General features: G+C 40.2%; 1 protein-coding gene across 1 annotated transcript in view; it reads right to left on the bottom strand.

Annotated features, from left to right (window-relative positions):
* Positions 1-20394, bottom strand: part of FNBP4 (formin binding protein 4) — a 36467-nt gene that overhangs the window by 14278 nt on the left and 1795 nt on the right. Inside the window, exons 3-12 of the mRNA XM_059709374.1 lie at positions 16690-16826; positions 15955-16141; positions 14214-14361; positions 14006-14126; positions 10314-10649; positions 9250-9460; positions 6023-6147; positions 4075-4179; positions 1386-1519; positions 204-391 (exon numbers count right to left, since the gene is read on the bottom strand). Coding sequence (XP_059565357.1) covers positions 204-391; positions 1386-1519; positions 4075-4179; positions 6023-6147; positions 9250-9460; positions 10314-10649; positions 14006-14126; positions 14214-14361; positions 15955-16141; positions 16690-16826 — 1692 coding nt within the window. The remainder of the gene's footprint in view (positions 1-203; positions 392-1385; positions 1520-4074; positions 4180-6022; positions 6148-9249; positions 9461-10313; positions 10650-14005; positions 14127-14213; positions 14362-15954; positions 16142-16689; positions 16827-20394) is intronic.

Genomic DNA, 20394 nt, shown 5'->3' with positions numbered 1-20394 from the left:
TTTTCAATCAGTCACTGTCTGTTTTCTTCAGTCTAACTTCTGCAATTTTTTTTAGGTCAAGCGACTAGTTTTTAACTAAAAATCTGTTATGATTTAAATTATTTCTTTTTTTAAAAAAAATTATTTCCTTTTTTAATGATCTTAATACTAGTCTTTTTTCTAAAATAATTTCTCTCCAATTAGTACAGGGCAAATTGTCCCACCTGTGGAATTCTCAGAGGGTTCTGTAGAATTTGAATCAGTGCCAGTTTTGTCTTTCAAGGTCTGTTTAGGAAGAGTCTCGTCTTTACTTTCTTGTGCTTGGCTTTCTTCCTCCTCCTCCTCACCATCTGGGAACTCCCACTGAGACTCGCCCGAATGTTCGTTTACATAGAAATATCGTCTATGATCCCTAAATTACAAGAAAGAAAAACACATGTCTTAAGACCCATTCTCCAACAAAGACACTTCCATTTGGTCCTGTCCCAGGACAGCAGTCTGCTCTCACAAGGACGAACCTCTTCTGAATGGACTGCTATTCACAAAGGCAACAAAGAGCTTTGACATTTGAGGATGGAGAACCAAGGAAATTCAAAGCTATTTGCACTGCCAGCAGCTCTGTGAATACAGCCCTGAGCCCTCTCAACTCCAACAGATGACTTAGAAAACACCTCTCATATTCAGTTTTGTTTTGTTTTTTTTGGCCAATGCTTTTCAGGATTTCAAGTGTCATTAACGGAGGGACTCAATTTCCTAGAACACTAATTTCCCTTCCAAAGAAGAGAACAACGAAGTTTGCGAAAGGTGACTCTTCCCCTCTTGGACCGTGGAATTCACATTTCATATTCTTGATACCAAACACAGTGAAAGCTAAAGAGAGGGAGAGTATCTGGGAGCTGAAAAATAAAAGAGCAAAGATTTCAAATAACGAAAAAAAAAAAATCAAGAAAAGCCAAATATAAAAAGAAATGTTTTCATCTGACCTGCTGGCAGAAGATAGTAATCTTGTTCTTCATTCACATCTTCAGCCACGAAGCTTTCCTTAACTTCACCGAGGTTAATCAGGAGTAGTTGCTTCCAGAGGTCCTGTAAAGCGCACAGAGCTCTCGCATGCGCTTAACCCCCAAGCCCGCCCTACTCCGTGCAACACTCTGGAGAGTGAACCAGCTTGTCCAATCTTGGAAAAAAATCCGTTACATGGAACACTGTAAACATTGATTTGTGTTTCTCCAACACGTGGCTGGCGCAAACTCTGTAATCGCTTGTGGTGCTTTGCCTGCCAAGCACCGCTAACTGCAGCTGCTCTCAGTCTCCAGACAGGCTGTCATGTTGTCAAGGTGGTGGTGATCACAAATCATGTCTGAGATGTCAAAGGTGAAAGGTGAAAAGGGGAGAAGAGTGCGTACCTGTCCCAGTGGCAGGACCAGCCTTTAGGAGTGGCGTTTATTTCATACTGTTTTAGTTGTTCTGCTGCATCCTGAAGTTTTCGTTTAAGGTAGTTTCCATTAAGAGCACCTTCCCGCCAGTCTGCAATCCGAGTCTAAAATCAACAAACAGCAATAAGTGTTAAAGACTTACTATTATTTCAGGAGACAGAGATAAGAAGTTCATGAGTCTTCTAGTCCGTGACTGTATTACTATACTGTGGCAGGAGTAAACCAAAGAGGAACAACATCAACAAAAATCCCATCTTAATTACCTAAAAAATCTTGTTTGTCTGCAGTTTCCTGAAAAATGAGATCGGACCCCAGTACATTTTTACACTGCCAACTCTCCTGTCCTGTGAAAATGAGAAGCAGTTTTGGTTTTTCCCCTTTAGATTATATTAAGATTGGTTCCCCAATAATTTTGGATAGATAGTTCATTCAGTTTAGCAATGTTATTAACCAAAGGTTCAGTTCTTAGCTTAGGGAAACCAGTCAGCTTCCTATAGGAGTTCATTATCTAATCCTACCCTACATTTTATATAGTATGCTGGTTACAAATATGACTGCTAACTTTTCTTTTTAAATGGATTTCTAATGCTTTAACAATTATAAAATAATTTCAACATTATATCACCTTATTGGATCATTATGAAGAATTTTAACTTACTAGAAATAAATCTGTATTAAAATATATGCCCTTTCAGTTGTACACCTGAAATGTTATTAACCAACTAGAGGCCCGGTGCACAAAAATTTGTGCACTGGAGGGGGAAAGTAGGGTCCCTCAGCCTGGCCTGTGCCCTCTGGCAGTCTGGGACCCCTCGGGAGATAACGCCCTGCTGGCTTAGGCCTTCTCCCGGGTGGCAGAGGGTAGACCCAATCCCTAGGTGCAGCCCCTGGTCGGGCTCAGAGCAGGGCCCATTGGGGAGTTGGGGCACCGCCCCCCGTCATGCACAGAGCAGGGCGGATTGGGAGGTTGCGATGCCACCCTCAGTCATGCTCTGGGAAGGGCGGATTGGGGGGTTGGGGCACCGCCCCCGTCACACTCAAGGCAGGGTAGATGGGGAGGTTGCGGCGCCACCCCGTCATGCACAGAGCAGGGCCAATCAGGGGGTTGGGGCTCCTTACCCTGTCATGCACAGAGCAGGGTTGATCAGGGGGTTGGGGCGCTGCCCTCTGTCACGCACAGAGCAGGGTCAATCAGGGGGTTGGGGAGCTCCCCCGTCACACACAGAGCAGGGCCCATCAGGGGGTTGAGGAGCTTCCCCCTGTCACTCACAGAGTAGGAAAGATAGGGGAGTTGGGGCATCGCCCCCTGTCACGCACAGAGCAGGGTCGATCAGGGGGTTGGGGAGCTCCCCCGTCACACACAGAGCAGGGCCCATCAGGGGGTTGAGGAGCTTCCCCCTGTCACTCACAGAGTAGGAAAGATAGGGGAGTTGGGGCACCGCCCCCTGTCACACACAGAGCAGGGCGGATCAGGGGTTGGGGCGCCGCCACTCTCACACTCAGGGCAGTGCCGATGGGGGAGGTTATGGCTCTACCCTGTCACACACAGAGCAGGGCCCGTGGGGGGAGGTTGGGGTGCCGCACCCTGTCACATACAGAGCAGGGCCGATCAGGGGGTTGGGGCGCCACACCCCGTCACACACAGAGCCGCAGGGCGATCAGGGGGTTGGGGAGCTCCCCTGTATCAGGCAAAGAGGAGGAATGATCAGGAGGTTGGGGCATCTTCCCCTGTCACACACAGAGCCGCAGGGCAATCAGGGGGTTTGGGCGCTGCCCCCTGTCACGCTGATCCCGGTGCTGGGAGGCATATTACCCTTTTACTATATAGGATAGAGCCCTGGTGCATGGGTGTGGCCGGCTGGTTTGCCCTGAAGGGTGTCCTGGATCAGGGTGGGGGTCCCCACTGGGGTGCCTGGCCAGTCTGGGTGAGGGGCTGAGGGCTGTTTTCAGGCTGGCAGGTGACTGAAGCTCCCAACTGCTCCTTTTTTTCTTTTTCTTTTTTTTTATTCTGGGCCAGCTTTAGCTTTGAGGCTTGGCTCCAGCTCTTAGGCCTCCACTACTGAAAGCGGGTTTCTGGCCTTTGTATACCTTCTGTATTTGAAACAATGTTGCGATCCTGCTGGCTGAAGCCCAGCGGACTAAAGCAGGTTTCTGGGGTTTTGTTTAGCTTCTGTATTTGTAACATAGTTGCTTAGAGTTGCAGCTCAGAGGCCTGCAGCGGCAAGTGGGGAACACTGGAGTCCTCCATCACTGAAGCAAGCAAGCCTCATGTTAGTTTCAAGCTGCCTGGCTGCCAGCTGCCATCTTGGCTGGCAGTTAATTTGCATATCGCCCTGATTAGCCAATGAGAAGGGTAGCGGTCGTATGCCAATTACCATGATTCTCTTTTATTAGATAGGATGTTACCCCAACACATTAAATAAATCATTTATGACTACTGAAGGTAGTGAGTATAAGCATCATCATTTTATACAAACTCTCAGTATTCATCTTAATAATTATATTTTGCTTTAGCGAATACAGTTTTATTTCCTGGGTGAGAAGTTAAAATATGCATCAAGGTTAAACATTCAAATTCAGGATTAAAACATAAACAAGACAGATTCTTCACTTGTAGCATTTCATTTAAACACTGACTATACCAAAAATGGCTAATTACCTCAGTCTGTAAGAGCAGCACATGAAAGTTGGAGATGGACTGTCTATTAATGCCTAAAAACTCAAATTTACTCATCAGGGTATTTGCTAGTTCTCCAATCTGAAACTGTAATGCAGGAAAAAAAAAGTTAAATGGAATCAGCAATATTTTCTGTATTAAATAAAATCTGGTATTATTATAGACACTAAAAATATGGGCCTCAAGTAGCTGCATCCAAATAGTTATGCAGAAGATAAGTTTATAATTTATAGCAACGTAACTCCAATAAAATGAAGAATAATGACAGAAGGTTTAGAGAAATTAAATGCGTCCCTACTCTAACACAACATGGAATTCAACAGTTGAAAACAGATCTGAAATGATGCAACTCTCGGTATTGTTCAAACTATCACTTATCCATTATTGTGTATACTGGCCACAAACTGAAAAATATTAATTTTCCCAGTCCCTTCTACATGGCTGTACACTAGCTAGTAAATAAACTCTTGAAGTCAAAAGGATATGCTAACTGGTTTTCCCAACAAACCAACTCTAAATAGCCACATACTTAATATAGGCCAATTCTTCTATTAGGAATGACATCAACCAAAGGACTTATATGCATGCATATAGGCCTAACCAGTGGACACAGACAACAGGGGGTGAGGGCATGAGTGGGGAGGGGACAAGGGGGTAATGTGGGGATAAGGACACATATGTAATAACTTAATCAATAAAGAAATAAAAAAAAATCATCCATGTCATAGGAAAAAAAATGACATCGGAAGAAAATTTGCGTTTGTGTAAGGACATGTACTTCATGTAGAAATTAAATTTATGACTTTTAATCTCTTTAGTACTTCCAGACTAGAGAATCCTTTACATCCTGGCTGGTGTGGCTCAGGGGTTGAGCCAGGAGGTCAGTTAGATTCCATCAGGGCACATGCCTGGGTTTCAGGCTTAATCCTCAGTAGGAGGCATGCAGGAGGCAGTCAATCAATGATTCCCTCTCATCATTGATGTTTCTATCTCTCTCCCTCTCCATTCCTCTCCGAAATCAATAAAAATAATTCGGGTGTTCTCGGCCAAGTTGTTCACAGAACAAATACCTTGGTTGTTGAACCAAAGTTACAAACTTTTCAAGCTGGTAACTCAGCACGACAAAAAGCATCTCAGACAACCAACAAAGGAGAGAATGCTTTTATTGCTTGCAAATTAACCATTAGCACAATTTTAAAACATAAAGAGGCCGTCATGAGTGCTAATGCTGTTAAGGGTGTGATCACAGACAATTGAAGAGGTAGAAAAACTGTTGTTGATTTGGATAAAGAAAAGCAGTTAGCCAGTGACAAGCCATTATGGAGGCAGTGATATATGAACAAGTTAAAGATGCTGCATGATGACCTGAAAGAGATCCCTGGACCAAATGCTAAGTGATTTGTTTAAGGTGAGTAGGTAGAGGTATCGATATATATAAGAAAATAAATGTTTATTTATAGATTAAACAGTACATCAGATATGTACTATATATAAGAAAGGTTAAAACAGAGAATCATTTGGGGGTTTGGAATGGATTAACTCAATGACCCCACTGAGCCATGCCAGTGAGGCTCAACTGATATTATCTCTAATGGGAAAAAATGATTTGGCTTTCCAACAAATTGCTTGTCGAGATGCCTTCCAGAATGGAATAAGCTCAAGAACTGAGGTTCCACTGTATTTGATAAGCTATTGCTCTCTAAAGGCGGCTTCTTGTAAGAAAGTAATTAAGAATTTATTAGATAATTTATCTACATAAAGTCAGTCTTATAATTCCTTATTTCAATCTTAAATATGACCTTTTCACCTAAGTAAATAATTTAGATTTGGAGATAAAGATTACTTTTACTACTTGCTAATAAAAAGTAATTTAATGGTTAGCTAATTTAAAAGTATTTGTCAAGTTACATTAAGGAATATGTATACATACTTTTAAATCCTGTTCTTCTTCTACTTTAGGTGCTGTTTGTACTTTATTCTTCTCTGAAGATTCTTCTACTTCCATTTCTTTGTCTGAATTCTCATCTATTTTTTCTGAATTTTCAGCACCAATTGCTGCAAAAAGAAGCCACAACAAAAAAAACCCCACATAAAATTAATTCTAAGGGACAATACTGATAGAGCCCCATAAACATTTTCTTACCCCTGTAGAAAAGAGATCTGAAAAAGTTTACAAATTCTCTCTGTTGCTCGTGTTTCTTTCTTGTTAAAGAAGCCCTAATGCCTTGGCCAGTTTGGCTCAGTGTCTGGAGTGTCAGCTTGTGCACTGAAGAGTCATGGGTTTGATTCCGGGTCAAGGACACATACCTGGGTTGTAGGTTCCATCCCTGGCTCCAGTTGGGGCGAATGAGGGAGGCAACCAATTGATGTGTCTCTCCTACATGATGTTTCACTCTCCCTCCCTCCTTTCCACTCTCTCTAAAAATATAATTGGGAAAAATATCCTTGGGTGAGGATTAACAACAAAAAAAGCCCTAATGATTTATCAACCTATTATCTTGATAACCAAAAAAACGTTATCTCTCATAATCACCTTTCTTAAAATGGGCCTATTTGTTTACGTCATTACTCTGTAGTTTCTGCTTTCCCTTTAATCTTTATTAATCTTTTCTAATCTCCTCTTTCAGAATACCACAAATTCACTTACTTACAAAAGCTAGATATCAAACTCAGAATATCTGAGGATTATCAAGTGAGTTCTGAAAAAAAAAAAAAAAAAAGACAAAAAAAAAAAAAAGACTTTCTTTTTATTTTATTTAAAAAAGTTTTGATTTCAGAGAGGAAGGGAGAGGGAGAGAAACATCAATGAGAGAGAATCTTTGATTGGCTGCCTCCTGCATGCCCCCTACTGGAGATGGAGCCCATAACCAGGAATCGAGCCATGACCTCCTGGTTCATAACTAGTGACACACACCTGCCGGCCAAAAGGCTTTCAAAATCAGAACAGCATTTTAAACTACCTAATAACTTCATTTCTGAACTGGCTAAGAACTGTAGATAATCTGTATTGGAACTACCTACTCTTCTGGTTCGTGCTGATTCTGTTAGTAACGGGAATCTCCAAAAGAACAGGTTTACCACCAACTTGGAGAAAAGGATAACTCTAGCCCTGGCCAGGTACATCAGTTGGTTAGAGCATCATACCAATACACCAAGGTTGGGGGTACAATCCCAGTCACAGCACATAAAAGGAGCAACCAATGAATGCATAAATAAGTGGGTCAACAAACCAATGTTTCTCTAAAATCAATTAAAAAGAAAAAAAAGTTAGCCCTGGCCAGTGTGGTTCAGTTGGTTCGAGTGTCGTCTATACACCAAGATAGCTGGTTCGATTCTTAGTCAAGGCACAAAGGTTGCAGGTTAGATCCCAGTTGGGGTGTATATGGGAGGCAACATCAATGTTTTTCTCTCACTCCCTCCCTCCCTTGATCTCTAAAAATCAATAAAAAACATATCTTTAGCGGAGGATTAAAAAATAAATACAAATATGAACTCTTTGTTAGGCTTGCTTCAAAACACCTGCTTAACAACTAATCCCCATATAAAATGTAATTTTTTCAGTCATGAGAACCACTTTTTTTAAAAAAATAATCAAATTTGAGCCCGGCTGGCATGGCTCAGTGGTTGAGGGTCAACCTATGAACTAGGTCAAGGTTTAATTCTGATCAGGGCATATGCGCAGGTTGTGGGCTTGATCCCCAGTGTGGGCACATGGGAGGCAGATCAATGACTGATTCTCTCTCATCACTGATGTTTCTCTCTCTCTCCCTCTCTGAAATCAATAAAAGTGTGTGTGTGTGTGTGTGTGTGTGTGTGTGTGTGTATGTATATATATATGTATATGTATATATATATATATATATATATATGTATATATATATATATATATATATATATATAAATAAATAAATAAATAAAAGAGAGACATCCATACCACTTTGTGGTTAAAAACAAAGATTTTCAAGCCATGTTTTTAAGTGAAAAAAATTATGTTGCCTAACAATCTACAGGGCTAATCTCATCTCATCCATACAATAATATGTTCATGTATACATAACTTTAAATGTGAAAGGTCTAGAATATATATGTAGGTAAAGGAGAATGGATGACCTTAGGGGTTTGGAACGAGAATAGAGCAAAGATGAAGGGGGTCTTTTAGAATTCTACTTCACGTTCTTCTATATTGTTGATTGAAAAGAAAAAAAATCAAACAAAGATGTTTTCATTTATCTGTTTTTGTTCATTTGTTGCTTTTTTAGCCATAACCTATAAGGTATCTTCTTCTGCTAGACATACTCTATTAAGGTTTGGTAGTCAAATCTTATTGCTAACTTTCCACTACAAAATTAGGGTCAAATGGAGATAAAAACATTACTTCTGATAACAGATAGGGAAAATGCAACAGGATCTCTTCTACATTACTGTGAATGAAGATAACCTGAGTCCTAATGACAGCATCAAACGTATCTACACAGCCAACCAGAGGCTGGGAAACTTCCTAGAAGTTGTCAAAATTTGCCCTGCTTACCTACTGGAAATAGTGAACCAAGTAAGGAGAGCCCATGGTCTTATACAGATGAATTATTGTGTCCCTAGCCAACTTTCTCAGTGGTTAAAGCGTTGGCCCGAGGACGGAAGGGTTGCAGGTTAGATTCCAGTCAAGGGCACATACCTCAGTTGCAGGCTCAATCCCCAGTTCGGTTGGGGTGTGTGGTAGGGGGCAACCAATCGGTGTGGTCTCTCCCACATCGTTTCTCTTTCTGTGTGTCACCCCCTCCCTTCCACTCTCTCTAAATATCAATGGAAAAAAATATCCTCCGATGAGGATTAACGAAAAAGAAAAAAAAAATTTAGTGTGGCAAGAGAGTAAGAAAGGAGAAAGAAGAGCCAATCTTGTTTTTCTGTTTTTGAGGGAGAAGTAACCTCCAATCAGTACTGAATACATAACTGAACAGATGCCATCCTTTCAGAATCTTAACTCTTCCATTAGTGGACAGGAAAAGGTTGAGAGAAGTGAAAGGAAGCTTCCTCCCCAGCATTTCTGTAAAAGGGTAAAGTGCTGTCCCCTTTTTTGCAGAAGAGGGAACAAAAAAGGGAAATGAAGGAATTTCCTTCCACATCTTTCATCTTTAAAGTTTAATGTAAGGCACGAATTACCAGTTTCTCCATTTTCTGGAGTCTCCCGTCCAGTTTTGCTAGAACTCCGGCTGGTAGATTCTGGACTGGTAGCTCGAACAAACATCTTCCATTTTCCTTTTTTAGACATAAGTCTACGCATTCCATCTTGTGATGCCGGCTGGCTGATATCAGAACATGGACTAGACCCTGACACACTACCATCTCCTTCCTCCAAGGCTCGCAACTCTGCCTACAAAGAACATGAAAATAAAGTCAGTGCCATTAACTGTTAGTAACATTAAAACGTGTGAGAAGCCATGTGTTTTCTAAATTTAAATCCTTTGAGGACAGGAAGCATTTCTTCATGAGAATTGAATGTTCAAGGGCACATACCATATTCCACATTCAATTGTTACTCAATAAATGCTAACTCATGATTATATTCAACAAATACGGATTTGAAGGAGATAGGTTCTAGAGATCCACTAATAGACAAAATTTGCAATATGTGTACAAAAGAGACAAAGCTTAACTTTGCTAATCTCTCTTTATAATGTCAAGGAGATATTACTGTTATAACACGTTATGATTTTCCTTCATTCAAGGTAGCAGTAGATGAAACTGTTCAAAGGAAATCAGGGTAGAAAAGATGGTGTTTTTTCCCCTTTTAAAGAAAATCACATGAAATTATAGGTTCCTTATAATTCTTCTGTTCTTACAAAGTCCATTTAATATCAAAACATGATATGCCATGGCTGATAAGCAGACACCAACTTGTACTTTGTTGGATTAAAAAAAGTTAATTGCAAGAATTTGCAATGCTTATTTGTTAAGAAGCTAAATAAAATATATTTTATTCACTGTATCTATTCTAAATCAGGAAAATCTCAGTCTTTATTGGTTGTCAACTACCAAAAAACATCGTCAGGGACCGAAACTACTACAATTCCATAATTCAAGTTTCTATTGCATAAGCTTAAACATAGCTAGAAGAAAAGAAAAACAAAATCCCAGTAAGTGTGCTATAATTTACGCCCAATGACCCCAGAGTATGATAGTACTGAGGGAAGAAAATGCACCATAGTTAAAATTTCAAAGCTTACTTTTTTCCTTTCCAAAACGAGCTCCAGTTCAAGGGTATCTTGTTCCTCCTCCTCACTTTCTCCAGATTGAACAACACTGCAAAGATCCTCCTGAGAAGGGTCTTCCATATTGTCCAATACAGTTTCCTGTGGCTTTACTATTGTTGCTGTTTCTTCTGTTGTACTTGTTTCTTTCACTTCTGAAACTGGCTCTACTTCTTTACAAATTACTTTTCTTCTCCATCTCTCTTCCTCCTCTTTTATTCCCTCAGGCAATAAAGGAGCAAGCAGTGCTGCTGCCACCCCTTTTCTCTCTTCCTCACTATTTGAGAGAGCTTGAATTCCTTCATTTACTTCCTATAAAGAATAAAATAATTTCACTTTTCAAATAAATCTCACCTGAATATATGTAACTTTTCATGCAAAAAAATGACTGCATTTTTCAGTCATTGATTATTGAAAACCAACTTCCAACAGATAAGTATGTTTGTATAATTTTCCTTACATGTGCATAATGGAAACACTGCTATTTAGGAAGGCAACCTGAACTAGAACCTCGTTGCGGGTGGAACTCAAAACATATCCTTCCCCCATTCTCCCTATGTCAAAAGACAAACTAATAAGAAGCACAAGTAGATTTAAGGAAGGTCAAAGTTGTCAGCCCAGTACATGACTGTATAACTATTCACCTTTCTCTTCTCTATGATGGGATAACCTCACATTTATTCTAGAAAGGTGATTTAAAGGAAAGCAAAACATTTCTAAAATGAAATGTAATTATATTTAAAGTGTCTATTTCCTCCACTGGGATATTTACTTTACCTCCCTCCTGGAGTTGCAAATATTAAATTATTCCAAAAGTAATTTTTGGACACTCCCCTACTCCATTATGTAAAAATTCAAGAAAATTAAATTTCAACTCACACACCCTGCAAAATACAATAAACTTTTCTTATTGATGAGGCTACAGAAATGCTCATTTCACTAGTTTTAATTAAGGTAACTGATCACTTTATTTTAAAAGACCTTCATAACTGTTAGAATGGCTATTAGCAAAAAATCAACAAAACTCTGTCTGGTGTGGCTCAATTGGCTGGGCATCATCCTGTGCACTGAAAAGTAGGAGGTGTGCAGGAAGCAGCCAATTGATATTTTGCCCTCACATGGATGTTTTTCTCTCTCTCCCTCTCCCTTCCTCTCTCTCTAAAAATAAAAAAACAAAACAAACTATTTTTTAAAAAAATCAAGTCAACAAGTGTTGGCAAGGAAGTAAAGAAAAGGGAACCCTGATACATGTTGATGGCATAGTAAATTAGTAGTCACTATGGAAAATAGCATTGAGGCTTGTCAAAAGATTAAAATCAAACTACCATACAGCCCAACAATCCTAGTTCTGGGTATTTATCTGAAGAAAATAAAAATGATAATCCAAGAAGATATATACACTCTAATGTTTACTGCAGCATTATTTACAGTAACAATGATATGGGAGAAATTTAGGTGTCTATCGAAAGATGAATAAACATGCAGTATACATATAAAATGGAATATTACTTAGCCATAAAAAGAAAGGAAATCTTGTCATTTGTGACAACATGGATGGCTAAGTGAAATAAGTCAGAGGACAAATACTATCACTAATGACTTATGTAAAATTAAAAAAAACCCACAGATTCGGAAATACAGAGAACAAACTGATAGTTGCAAGGGGGGCTGCTCAAATATAAATAAGTCAAAGGGATACAAGATACAGCATGACGAGTATAGTCAATAATATTGTAATAACTTTGTACGATGACAGATGTTTAATAAACTTATTGTGATGATCATGTTGTAAGGTGTATAATTATTGAATCACTATGTTGTACACTTGAAACTAATACTATATTGTATTGGCAACTATACTTACGTGGAATCCCAAAATAAAACTATTCTGAAGTGAAGAAGGGGGACTGAAGCTATGGCTACTGACTGCTCCCACATCTTTTAAAATGACCCAAGGAGCCTCTATGGTACCCTAAAGCTCCAAAAAAATCACTGAACTTGTTTAACTCCCATAAATGCCACATAATAAACAGAAACAGATTAAGTAAAATTTTAAGAAACAGGATTTATCTTATTACTCATCTGTGTTGTAAAATACTAACAGAAGGCCTGGCCGGTGTTGCTCTAGTGGTTGAGCATTGACCTATGAACCAGGTCATGTTTTGATTCCTGATCAGGGCACATGCCTGGGTTGCAGGAGGTAGCTGATCAATGATTCTCATAATTGATGTTCCTCTCTCCCTCCCCTCTCTGAAATATCTATATAAAAGCCTATGTGACTGTCCGACTGTTCACCCAGTAGCTATGACATGCAATGACCATCAGGGGGCAGGCACTTTGACCAATAGAGGAGGGAGCCTTATGCCTCATGGAATGGGCTGTGTGTTAGGTTGTTGCTGGGGCACTGTTGGCCCTGAATCTGCTTCACCTGCACCCCAGGCCCATTGGAGGATGTCGGAGGCCTGGTGCTCATGTACTGGTGGGGATGCCTGGCCTGCGTCCTCTTGCAATTTGGGACCCTTCGGGGGATGTCAGAGAGCTGGTTTTGGCCCAATCCCCGCAGGCCAGGCTGAGGGACCCCACTGGTGCATGAATCCGTGCACTGTGCCTCTAGTATATCTATATATATAAAATGCCAGTAACCTTAACAGCCATAACGACCAGTCGCTATGACGCCCACTGTGGTCCAATCAGGGGGTGGGGCCGGCTGGCCAACCTTGCAGCCCCTCCCCCCTGCCAGCTGGACTCTCCCACCCAGATCAAGAGTGGGGTGGCTGGCCAAATGCCCCCTCCCACTCCCCCAAACCAGCCCCACCCCCGATCAGCCAGACTTACCACCATAGGCCCACAGCCCCTCCCCCTGGCCATCCCACCCTTGATCACACCCCCCACCCCAATAGGGGGTGGGGCTGGCCAGCCAACCTCTTACAGCCCCTCCCCCTGGCCAGCCCAGTCCGACTGCTACCCCATCTTAACAGGAGCGGGGCCAGCCAGCCAACTTCCCGCAGCCCCTCCCCTTGGCCGTCCTGCCCCGGAATGCCCCCACCCCAATCTCCTGCAGCCCCTCTCCCTGCCCGGCTCCACTCCTGATCAGCACCCCCACCCCATTCAGGGGCAGGGCAGGCTGGCCCCGCTCCCCATCGGCCCCCTAACCACAACCGGGGGCAGGGCTCGCCATCCAATCGCTCATGGCCCCTTACCCCAGCCAGCCCAACCCTGATCGGGCCCCGATCGGGAGGGCTGGCCTGCCAACCTCCTGCCATCTCCTCCTCCCAACAGGCCCAGCTCCGATCTGCCCCGATTGGAGCTGGGTGGCCAGACCCCACCCTTGCATGAATTCGTGCACTGGGCCTCTAGTATATATTAACAGAAGTCTTCTATACCTGTGCCACAGTAACATTCAAATTCTTTAGATATGGCCCAGCCAGCATGGCTCAGTGGTTGAGCATCCAACCTGGAACCAAGAAGTCACCGGTATTCCCAGTCAGGGCACATGCCCATGTAGCAAGCTTGATCCAGAGTAGGGGGCATGCGGGGGGCAGCCAATGGATGATGCTCCCCTCTCACCAATGTTTCTATATCTCTATCCCTCTCCTTTCCTCTCAAAAAAATAAAAAAAAAATCTTTAGATTTGAAAATATGCAAATGGGGTAAGTTGTAACACTGACCTTTTTAACTTCTCGCTTGGCTATGACTGGTCCACTTTTACTACTGGCAACAGAAATATTTTTCTCCTTGTTATACATGTCTGTATTCACCACAAAATTAGTTTCAGTACCTGTTATTGAACTTAAAAGAAAAAAAAAAGGCAATTATCATTAAAAGATAAAGACTTAAATTTCCTTCTAGGTAATTTCTTTTTCAAGATATTCCTACCTGGGTTGGTAATGTTGTAATCCCTGTACCTGGGTGGCAAGATACGGGGGTAATTCCCATGTCACTTCATTTGTTTGTGTATTCCAATAATAATAGCATCCTGTGTTCTCATCCCAGACTTCTTGCCAATCTCCCATCTCAATCTCAACTATAAGAAAATAAAACAAATTTTAAGAAGCACAAATTACTCCACAATTCTGACTTATAACCCGTCACCTCTAAAGCCCTAACAATCTAACACAGGATTTCTCAGCCTTAGCACTGGGACATGATAGTTCTCTGTTGGTGGTGTCGGGAGGCAGTCCTATGTAGCGTTTGGCAGCATCCTGGCCTCTACCCACTAGATGCAGTAACACCCCTCCCACCTCCTGTTGTGACAACCAAAACTGTCTCTAGACCAGCCATGGGCAAACTACGGCCCGCTTGAAATGAATAAAACTATTGAAAAAAAAGACCGTACCCTTTTATGTAATGATGTTTACTTTGAATTTATATTAGTTCACACAAACACTCCATCCATGCTTTTGTTCTGGCCCTCCGGACCAGTTTAAGAACCCATTGTGGCCCTCGAGTCAAAAAGTTTGCCCACCCCTGCTCTAGACACTGTCAAATGTCTCCCGGGAGGCAACTCCCCACACCCCATCATCTTGGCACATGTTTTAAAAAAGCAGTTTGATAGTGCAAAAACATATTTTGAACCGCAAAAGACTTTTTAAAATAATGACTTCAATCATTCACTTGGCAAAATCTGCTACTGGTTAAAAGGGCAAGCAATTGCCCTAGTTGGTTTTGCTCAGTGGATAGAATGTCAGTGCAGACTGAAGGATCCTAGGTTTGATTCTGGTCAAGGCACATGTTTCTATCTCTCTCTCCCTCTTCCTTCCTCACTGAAATCAATAAAAATATATATATTTTTTAAAAAGGGAGCAAGCAATTACCTTTCAAAAAATAAAAAATGTGTTCTAATAATTCTCAGAGGTAACTACCCTATCTTATTTTTCAAAATACTACATTTAAAAGGCAGAATCCTAGTCTGGGGCTAAAGCACTTGGGTGCTCATCTTTCGGAATCTCAATGCCTAGAACACCTTTTATGATTGCTCTTTAGACTTCTTTAAAAATCAAAGGATTGGTGTGCCCTCCCTAAGCCCTTCCTTGTTTCACTGTCCTTAGTTTTAATAAACATTCTCTCTCTCTCTCTCTCTCTCTCTCTCTCTCTCTCTCTCTCTCTCTCTCTAAATAAAATCAGCCCTAGCCAGGTTGGCTCAATAGGCAGAGCATCAGCCTGCAAACTGAAAGGTCCCAGGTTCAATTCTGGTCAAGGGCATATGCCTGGGTTTTGGGCTTCATCCCAATAGGGGGTGTGCAGAGGGCAGCCAATGAACGATTCTCTCTCATCATTGATGTTTCTCTCTTTCCCTGTCCCTTCCTCTTTTTGGGGGGGGGGGGGGGGGAGGAATGTATGTGTGTGTGTGTGTGTGTGTGTGTGTGTGTGTGTGTGTGTGTATAATTGTTTTTTTTACAGAGAGGACGGGAGAGGGATAGAGAATGAGAAACATCGATGAGAGAGAAACATTGATTCAGCTGCTGGATGTGCCCGCAACCAAGGTACGTACCTTTGACCGGAACTGAACCTGGGACCCTTCAGTCTGTAGGCCTACGCTCTATCCACTGAACAAAACTGGTTAGGGCTCAATAGATATATTAATAAATAAAAATAAAATAAAAAGGATCAAGCTTACCTCCTGCCAGTGAACACTGAGTGTCATACTGCCACCCTGATGTCTGCGTTGAGTCTGTTCCATTCGAAGTAGTGGAAGAAAGGGCAGATGCTGCTGATTCCTTTGGCTCTGGGCGAGGTGGAGTTGGAGGTGGAGCAGAAGCTCCTGTAGAAGCAGCAGGCTGAGGGGCTGTTATTGCATCAATCTCCTTTAGAAAGAAAATAGTAACAAATGCATTAATCACATCAAAACCAGAAAAAAAAATCCTACATGCTCAGTTCTTAGCTTCTCAAATCAAAATCCTCATATTCTAATTAAACAATTTCTCCAAACCTTTCTATTATCCACTTTTTTTTTTTTTTTACAACCTTAACAAAAAGATAATACGAAGAGCCTTAGCCAGTTTGGCTCAGTAGATAGAGCATTGGCCTGTGGACAGAAGGGTCCTGGGTTTGATTCCAGTCACTGGTCCAGGCCCTGGTAGGGGCACCGCAGGAGGCAACCAATCGATGTGTTTCTCTCACATCGATGTTTCTCTCTATCTTTCCCTCTCTCTAAAAATCAATGGAAAAATACCCTCAGGTGAAAAAAAAAAAAAAAAAGATAATATGAAGAGAGATGGGGAGGGACTAAGGAAGACAGATAAAAGGGGAGAAGTGAGGGGGAGAGACAGATTGACAAGTATGCTAACCAGTGAGATCTAAGTCCCCAAAGTGGTTCCAATAAGTTAAAAACCCAAACAAAAGCACCACTAACCGCTAGGAAGTTGGCCAATGTACTGTCAATATCAGTTGACTGATTTCCATTCGCTTCTTTAGATTGTGCTGGTTTTTCCAAAACATCACTCTCTTCATCATCACTATCAGCATATGCACCAAGTAAGCATAAACCTCCTAGAAACAAAGAGGTAAGGAACTTTAGTAATAACAATGCTAATATGTCCTAGGTAGCATCCAAGGAAAAATATAACATGGTTCTTCAACTAAACATTTAGTTTACTTACAGATTAGAACAAACCTTAAAATAAACCATCAATGAACTACCTGAGAGGCAGAAATTACATTATGCATTTAGAGCTAAGAAAATCAATTTGCACAGCTACTTGACACCCTACTCAAAATACATGCTCAAGCATTCAACTTTATACTCTGTCAAAATAGCATATAGTGTATCCTGACTTTAATATTTGTTGATTTATGTATCCATCTCAAACAAGTAAACCAATTAGGATTTAGTAGATGAAACAAAAAGATTTTCAAAACTAAAAACAAAGTTCTTTTCCAATTATTTTCCCCTCAAACAAAACATTTCAAAACGCTAGACCCAAAACAAAAAACTAACAACAACAACACTAGCACCAATGATCAAAGTCTTCCTCAAACTCAAGTCCAGATATGGCCCCTGAAATGTTGTTATGCTATTTCCTTTGTATCACCTGTGGCTACTTTAATGTCACAATCTAAGTGAACACATACAGGGGTGGGCAAAAGTAGGTAAGAACTCTGTGCCCAAGTGAGCTTGAGTATAACAACTACACTACAGAATGTGTAAATAATTAAGGCTGGCAATTTGTACACTTATATGAAATTTCTTTGTCGTACTTTCATAAACGAATTCATGGGTTCACATAAAAGTAAACACAAACTGTTCCATTTATCATACAAGAAGAGTTCATATTAAATGGTTTAATCACATAAATCTTGTTTTAGTACATAGGTAGGTTCTTACACTAAACATTTAATTTCCAAAATACTTTAAACTGATTAGAATGTGAAGGAGACATTTGACAGGGTTACCAAATACTTCATTTTTCATGATTTTGGGGTACACCAGCCAATTTTCCTAACAAGAGTATGGAATAGACTTGTAAGGGTACAGCTACAGAAGTAGACATTTCTGTATGGACAAATTCTGCCCGTTAGCAATCAGCACTGATGGTTTTTTGAGGGAAGGGGGAAGATGGAAAAATTTGTATTTTTACATAAAAACACTTCTTAGTTTAGAAACAATCATAGATCTAATCACCCAGTTCACTGTCTTTAAAACTTCATATACTCTTTGGTAAAAGGTTCCAAACCAGGTGAGTTGTGTGGAATTTTAATTACGAAATTCCCCAAGCTTGGAATGAATGGGTCTCACAGGCAATAGGTTTTGCCAAGGCTCCACCTATTTATTCCTTTTTTCTCAACCTAAGAACATTCCACAGCACATACATCAAACCTCTTCTAAGCACCTAATAATATAATTACTATTAAATAGTAAAGTAAATTATTAAACTTGGTATTTGGGGAAGAGGCATACTTAATATTGTTAGAGACACCATACATTAAATTGATTCAATATATTTTATGAACAATCTGGTAACATGTACCAAGAGCTACTACTTGAAGTTTCTTTTAGTTATTCTCATCTTTGAGGATATAACCCCAAGAAAGAATTAAAAAAAATTTTTTGCACAACATTTTCTAACAGCCTTACTTAAATAACTAAAAGCTGTGAACAACTCAAATGTTCTCAAATAGGGGACTAGCAAATCAAACTACAGCACAGTACCAGATGCAGTATTGTTTTATGATTAATCAGATCATTACAGTATTACATGGAACAGTGCTATGGGGACAAAAAGTAATGTTAACAGAATAAAAACAAGATAAAAGCAAATAATAAAATGTATGTAAATTCTAATTACATGTCTGAAAATTTAATCCATACATTGATAAGAACAGGAATAAGTTTAGAACACAAAAAAAGTTCACAATATTCTGCAAATTAATCTTAGAAAAATAAGTGTCACAGAATCATGTCTCACAGAGTACATATACTCTGTCAAAATAGCATATAATGTATCTCAGAACCATGTCCTAGACCAGTGATGGCGAACCTATGACACGTGAACTCATTTTTTGGGTTGATTTTTGTTAAATGGCATTTAAATATATAAAATAAATATAAAAAATATGTCTTTGTTTTACTATGGTTGCAAATATCAAAAAATTTCTATATGTGACACGGCAGCAGAGTTAAGTTCGGGTTTTTCAAAATGCTGATACGCCGAGCTCAAAAGGTTCGCCATCACTGTCCTAGACTATTATTGGGATGTTGTTGCTACTTGAAACTAGAGGAAGCAAGGCTATTCTTTGGAGCCATAGTCCTTAGCAGCATTTTTTTGAGAAGAATATTAACTCCTCAAATTTCAATATGCTTACTTTAATGTATGGTGCCACACAATTTGCAAATCAACTAACTATATCTGGCTGTAATTTCTTAGATTATATTTTTTACTTTCCTGATAAGCTTCAAACAGTAACTGCATTATACTCTGAGTAACTATTATAATTTCCTCATAATATTGCTGAATAGTTGTTTTTAACCCTTTTAGTCACAGGAACTATTAATAATCCAGATGATAAAAGCTATATACTTCCTCCCAGGAACACACATTTGAATGTGCAATTTCAGGGGGTCCAGAGACCTGACACCCATTTTGTGGTTGCTGCTAATCCTCACCCGAGAATACTTTACCCACTGCTTTTTCAGAGAAGGGGGGAGAGAGAGACACTGGTATGAGAGAGACACCTTGACTGGTTGCCTCTACATGACCCCAGACAGGGATGCGGGGAACGAGCTTGAAACCAAGGTATGCGTGTGTGCCCTTGACCAGAATGGAATCCAGCACCCTTCAATCCTCGGGCAACACTACCCACTGAGCCAAACCGGCTAGGGGGCTTTCTTTGTTTTTTGTTGGACAAACTTTTTCCTATGCATTATACCAACTGGTAGGTTAAGAACTTTAAAAACTGAATGAACTGATATATTATTACCTTGTAGGATGTTGCTGGACAAAATGAAAACATTTCTGGTCATAAGGCATATAAAGGCCTGAAGTGCTGACACAGCAATCAAGGAAATTTCTCCTAGAAACACTGAAATTCTATCTTACGATTCTTAGACTCAAGTGAAATAATATATGTACTTTACAAATACAAAATGGTATTTTCTAGTTTGGGAATTTCTCTCAGAACCAAGTTTTAGCTTTTCTAACCCACACAGGGTTTTCTTCTTTTTTTTAAGTGACAAATGGGAGGAGGAGGGAACAAGCATCTATTATTTCAGGTGTCATATAGTACAAAAAGTACACCACACTTAAAAGAATAAAATTATTACCAATTAATAGGATATTTAGTATCAAAACTATTTTAATCTTTCAATCTATTTATATATAAAACTAACATTTTTTGATACTTCCCTGTCAAAACTTGACATAAACTTTTCAATGTAATCATCAAAATAACATAGAGCTTAAGATCCACTTTACAGGTGAATGAGATCCTGATTTCTCAGAATGAATGCTGAAGTGAAGATCTGAACTCAAATTTGTCTACAAAACCACTGCTGCAAATATTCCTTAATGCAATTTCAGCTCCACAAACATTTGGTAGGTACTAATCAAGGCAATGATGT

Source organism: Myotis daubentonii, chromosome 9 (assembly GCF_963259705.1).
Source record: "Myotis daubentonii chromosome 9, mMyoDau2.1, whole genome shotgun sequence".
Taxonomy (NCBI): Eukaryota; Metazoa; Chordata; class Mammalia; order Chiroptera; family Vespertilionidae; genus Myotis; species Myotis daubentonii.
This window is presented reverse-complemented; position numbering and strand designations above follow the sequence as displayed.